Source organism: Anabrus simplex, chromosome 9 (genome assembly GCF_040414725.1).
Source record: "Anabrus simplex isolate iqAnaSimp1 chromosome 9, ASM4041472v1, whole genome shotgun sequence".
Taxonomy (NCBI): Eukaryota; Metazoa; Arthropoda; class Insecta; order Orthoptera; family Tettigoniidae; genus Anabrus; species Anabrus simplex.
In genome coordinates this window covers 59,193,671-59,199,670 of record NC_090273.1, presented here as the reverse complement: position 1 = coordinate 59,199,670, position 6,000 = coordinate 59,193,671, and the positions used below count along the sequence as shown (strand labels likewise).

Sequence of the window (6,000 nt, the reverse complement as noted above, 5' to 3'; positions counted from 1 at the left end):
GGGTACAATGTGAAATGAAAAGCCATTTTCTTCTCAAGTCACATGGTGACAGAAAAGCGACATCTATATTGCACCGTTTTATTACAACATAACTCTGTACAAATAAAATATATTACAAAGCATATGACATACTTATATGTACATAATACACAAGTACGGTTATTTATAAAATAGGACAGACATGTAGTTACGTTGATCCCACATTAGCTCCACCATACGAACACGGCAGGAGTAATTCGTAATTCACAAGATAACTCACTCTACATGACATGCTTGGAATACTATTCCCATCATCATATTCTAAAGCTGTTAAATCTGTAGGATTGCGATCAGATATGGGTTATTGATATTGAAATCTACTGCCTGTTTCCAGTAATTCTATCGGGTCAGGAATGGAATGAATGAAGCCTCCATCTAGTGGCGAGCATAGGATTTGTGCCGGATAAAGCCTGTCACACTCCTCTGGGGCAATGATTAATGATTGACAGGTGAAACAAAATTATATTGGAGAAATTTGCTGGAAAAACCGGAGTACACGGAGAAAAACCTGTCCCACCTCCGCTTTGTTCAGCAAATATCTCACACGCAGTGACCGATATTTGAACCACGGAACCGAGCGGTGAGACCAGCGCTGCCGCTTGAGCCACGGAGAAGAATACAGTATAGACATTAGAGAGATTTAAAATTCTTACAAATGTATTTACTTTCAGTACAAAAAAATTACTTTACATAGGTGAGTAAAAATCTCAAAACATTAAATATAGTGCTTATATAAACCCCATGAAGAGACTGCAATGAAATATGACTGCGTTTTTATGATCTCGGAGAAAATATCATCTATTTTAAGCAATGTACCGAATAATATTTTGTATTTCCACAGTATCAAACCCAAGCTATCCTGAAGTATAGAAAATAGTATGATATCTAAATCCAGGAAAACGTGCTTTTATATGTTTACTTAACTGTATTAATTATCGACTCTGCCCTATATTACTGTATATTATAATGAAATAAGCACTGTCGATCCAATGATGAGTAAGCAGAAGTAACGATTAAACAGCAAGGATTCTTGTCATTTATTTCAAAAACTGGCAAAGGTTTCAAAGATACCAGTATCATTCTTAGATATTCTCTGATCTGAAGCAGATTCGATTTTTAACAACTCAATTTTTGCCACTGAATAGTTGAAATGTATTGAAATGCGTTGGATATTCAGAATATAGCCAACATAAACCACAGATTTTGCCCAGATATTTCGAGCTGAATTCAATTTCACTATTGGAAATTTAAAACTAACTTACTTAAATAAAAATTTAAAATATTTATTTCAATAACGAAAACTCAAAACAAAGTTATCCTCGGTAAAATCGTTAGTTCAAAGTCAAATGTTTATGGATAGTATTTAACTCACTCCAAACCGGTGAGCTAACAAAAGTAATAGGTGTGCTGAAGGGTCTTTTAAAATTTTTAGTAAATACGAAATAATGTCTACTATTTCCAAGCATGTCACGGAAATGCAGCATCTCCTTTGCAAGGTATTCATCGCCCAGTGTTATCTCAGTCAGTCTTTAAGTCTTGGAATGGCATCAAAGCAGGTGACCATGAGGATGTGAGATTTACAAGCCTCCACTCTTTTTCTGAGGATCTCTGTTTCTCTCTGAAGAGCTTCGATGAAACTAGGGTTTCGATGATCCATGCTGGCCTCCACATGGACTGAAATCATAGACATTCAACCTCTCATTAGTCCTTGTTTAAAAGAAGAACAGTATTTGCTGAAAACAAGAAAGAAATACAGGAGAACAATTTGCAATTTCTTGGCATTTCACAATACGAAAAAACACAAATTTTCTAAAGCCTGTCGCTGTTTAAACATATTTTGCTGGTTCAATTCCTGATCCAGGAAAGAAATACCACCACCGAGCGAGTTAGCCGTGCGGGGGGCCCGCAGCTGTGAGCTCTCATTCGGGATATAGTGGGTTCGAACCTCACTGTCAGCAGCCCTGATGATGGTTTTCCGTGGTTTTTCATTTTCACACAAAGCAAATGCTGTACCTGAATTGAGGCCACGGCCGGTTCCTTGCAACTCATAGGCCTTTCCTATCCCATCGTCATCATAAAATCTTTCTGTGACATTGCGACGTAAGGCCAGAAAAACACAAAAATATTTCTACGACCCACTGACCACTTTTACGGTTTTCGCAGACGCCAATGTGCCAGAATTTTGTCCCACAGGATTTATTTTACGTGCCGGTAAATCCTCCGACACGGGACTGACGTACTTGAGCACCTTCAAATACCACCGAATGGAGCCAGGATCGAACCTGCCAACATAGGCTCAGAGAGCCGGCGCCTTATCTGTCTGGGCAACTTAGTCCTACAGGGGTGATGATCCTAATCACCAGACTGCGTGCCAAAAGCCTGGGCTCAATTTCCAACCTCACCGGGGTGTTCAAATGGAGTGAATGCGAATGACGCTGTTGATTGTGATTCGTCCGTCATATGGAGACGTAAAGCCATGGTGTTATTCGTCAGAAATATTTTTAGTTGCTAAGATCATTGACCGTATGAAAATACATAAAAAAAACTGGTGACAGTGTACGCCGTGCTGTACTGATGCTATAATGAGATAATGAGAGATCAAACGGCTAATAATAATAATAATAATAATAATAATAATAATAATAATAATAATAATAATAATAATAATTGGCTGTCCGCCTCTATGGTGTAGTGGCTAATGTGATTAGCTGCCACGCCGGGAGGCCCGGGTTAGATTCCCGGCTCTGCCACGAAATTTTGAAAAGTGGTATGAGGGCTAGAACGGGGTCCACTCAGCCTCGGGAGGTCAACTGAGTAGAGGGGGTTCGATTCCCTCCGCAGCCATCCTGGAAGTGGTTTTCCGTGGTTTCCCACTTCACCTCCAGGCAAATGCCGGGATGGTACCTAACTTCAGACCACGACCGCTTCTTTCTCTCTTCCTTGTCTATCCCTTCCATACTTCCCATCCGAGGTACTGGTCATCCTCCCCAATTGTATCCCCCGACGCAGAGTCTGAAGCTCCAGAACACTGCCCTTGAGGCGGTAGAGGTGGGATCCCTCGTTGAGTCCGAGGGAAAAACCGACCCTGGAGCGTAAACAGATGATGATGATGATGATGATGATGATGTTATTGGCTTTACGGCTCACTAACTACTTTTCGGTTTCCGGAGACGCCGAGATGCCGGAATTTTGTCGCACATGAGTTCCTTTACGTGCTAGTAAATCTACCGACACTAGGCTGACGTATTTGAGTATCTTCAAATACCACCGGACTGAGTCAGGATCGAGCCTGCCAAGTTGGGATCAGAAGGCCAGTGCCTCAACCGTCTGAGCCACTCAGCCCGGCTAACGGTAAACGTTCCCCGAGTATTCATAAGCAACGCACTATTGGCCTTACCATACTCCAGCACGACGTCTTTGGAACTGCCAGTAGTCACGCTGACGCAGACAGGTTAACTGTCCGTCTCTCTCCCTGCAGGAGATGGTATGACCCCTCTAGCACGGTTACAGAACCCAGCATCTGACAGTGGGCTATGGGCTGACATCGAGTTTCACCACCACTACCATCATCATCATCATCATCATGATACTGGACATAGGAACAAACACACACACTAACGTAACGATATTCGCTCCTGAAGTAAGGAGTAACTAACGTCATGTCAAAAAATGCTGTGCACAAATACATTACCACCCATAATCACGACCAATGGACTGGAACCAAATGCCTGGGCGTTTGATTAGACACACATCATTTTCCGAAATTCTGTGTGTTGTTAAAAGCTCAACTGGCGTAAAATCGTAGTTTTATGAACTACTTCATCAGTCTGTCTATATTTTTTTGAGACAATCAGTTTCATCTTGCAGCCGAACAGGGGAACTACCCATGCCTCAATCTCTTGACAGACTCGCATTATAGCCCCTCAACCCATTAGGGTTTTGAACGCTGCTTCTGCAATGTATAATCTAAACTGCATTGATGTCGGATATGGAGGTCCTGGTTAACGAAATCGCACTAGTTAGGATGTAGACACCTCATTTGCAAATAAAGAGATTTTGATTTGATTTGATTTGATGTGACCTACACCCGCTATGGGTGACTAATCTAGTATGACCTTACGCCTTCTGTAATTGAGGCCTTCGGTATCAGAAATGCCCAGAGAGGATATTAGGGCGTTGTGTTTCGAGTTAAGTCCAGAATAGAATTTCTGGGAAGTCTTCGTGATTCTAGCACTAAACTTGTCTCTGCTGAGCTCGTCGTGGATGTTGCGATTTCGATTGAACCAGGGACTCCTGATATGAGTCGCAGCGCACGGTCCCAAACAGGGGATACGATCCAGTTCCGTTATATACAAATATGACTGGTATTGATAGGTGTTAGGGAGCCTCTGGGAAGTAGGCGGGTGAATAAATACATGTGTTCTTAAATACCCTCTGTTCTACAAATAGAAATGAAAGAAGATATGTTTAACATGACATAGCGCGTATAAGGTGAACATAAATCCCACGAAAAACCAAGCGCCGGCCTAAACTTGGTCATCTATTAATAATGTCCCACTGTCTTGGTCTAACAAAATTAAATTTCTAAGTATAATTATGGACCGTGGTTAGATCTAGCGACAGAATATAGAACAGGCCTTACAGTGAGCCACGGCACGAAAGGCAGTCCTGAGACCTCTGCTTTATAATAGGTGTTATCTCTAACAGCATTAAGAGAAACCATTATTGATGATGATGATGATGATGATGATGATGATGATGATGATGATGATGATGGTGGTGGTGTTTATTGTTTAAAGGGGCCTAACATATAAGGTCATTGGTCCGAAACCATTATTTAGCATGTCTCAGGCCCATCCTGCTGTATGGCTGTGAGGCCTGGAGCTATATTCCGAAAACTCATATGTCAAAACTACAGGCTTTCCAAAACAAAACCCTCCGGAAAATGACAAAAGCCCCACTCCTGAGATCTATAAAAAAGATATGAACCGAACTTCGCATTCCGCTTATTAGATCTCAGGTACACACAATTATCAAGATCGTCAAGTCTAGAATCCTCCTTTGTCAGTCTACCGATCCAGGCATCCTACTCTTAAAACGGGTCTTAAGAACCAAGAAGCCGAACACTCGTTATAGAGTAAACATCGCGGCCCTTGGCTAACTTACGACCTGTTCTAACCGGTTAACACCCCCTCCCCCATTTTCAGCCTATTCTAAATTAAATCACTAAATTACTAAAAATCTAAATTAAATCACCCCCGGAAAGGCTCTTTTGTTAAGAAGCGAAGCTTTCCCCTTACCCTCCGCAAATTCTTATTATTTTACTCCAAACCCAAAAATTAGAATTTTTAACAGCTTAGCGAAGAGGGGTTTCATTCCTGACATGGGGGTACATTTTTTCCTTCCATGCCAGATCGCTCTTTCCCCCTCCAGTGTACGTGATGGAGATTTTCCGACTCAATTCGCGGAAACAGATGAGTTGAAGGGTATAGTTTTCGCCCTGAGACTCTCTGTACTCGCTCTCAACAAAAAACAAAAAAAGGAAAGCGTGGGGTAACGTCGAACATACGTCGCACCAGCGACATGGTGAATGCATTTGTAAGAAGGTTCGCCAAAAGATAGCAGCGCAATCTACACATCAGTCCTGAGAAAACACTTCACTGTGCTTAATTCCGTTCCTGTCCTATAAAATATGTTGCATTTTGAACAGAAACATAATTAAAATATGTTTATAATATTTAATCATGCATAAGAGGATTAAGTAGTCATCAATCACAGTTGCAAAGACACCTGAAAGACATCATTATTTTGAAATGCGCTATATATCTTTATTTCACCCACATTTAATTTCACCTGGAATACGATTCTTACAATTATAACATTCTTGTTACCATTTCTTGAATAAACAGTAAAATGCTTTAGCAAGTGGAAATTACTATTTCTATTCAAATTACGATTGAG

At 41.1% G+C, this 6,000-nt stretch overlaps 1 protein-coding gene across 1 annotated transcript in view; it reads right to left on the bottom strand.

Annotated features, from left to right (window-relative positions):
* Positions 1-881: 881 nt before the first annotated feature.
* LOC136880858 (kinesin-like protein CG14535) overlaps positions 882-6,000 on the bottom strand; it is a 415,061-nt gene continuing 409,942 nt past the window's right edge. Inside the window, exon 14 of the mRNA XM_067153399.2 lies at positions 882-1,713. Coding sequence (XP_067009500.2) covers positions 1,562-1,713 — 152 coding nt within the window. The 3' untranslated portion in view covers positions 882-1,561. The remainder of the gene's footprint in view (positions 1,714-6,000) is intronic.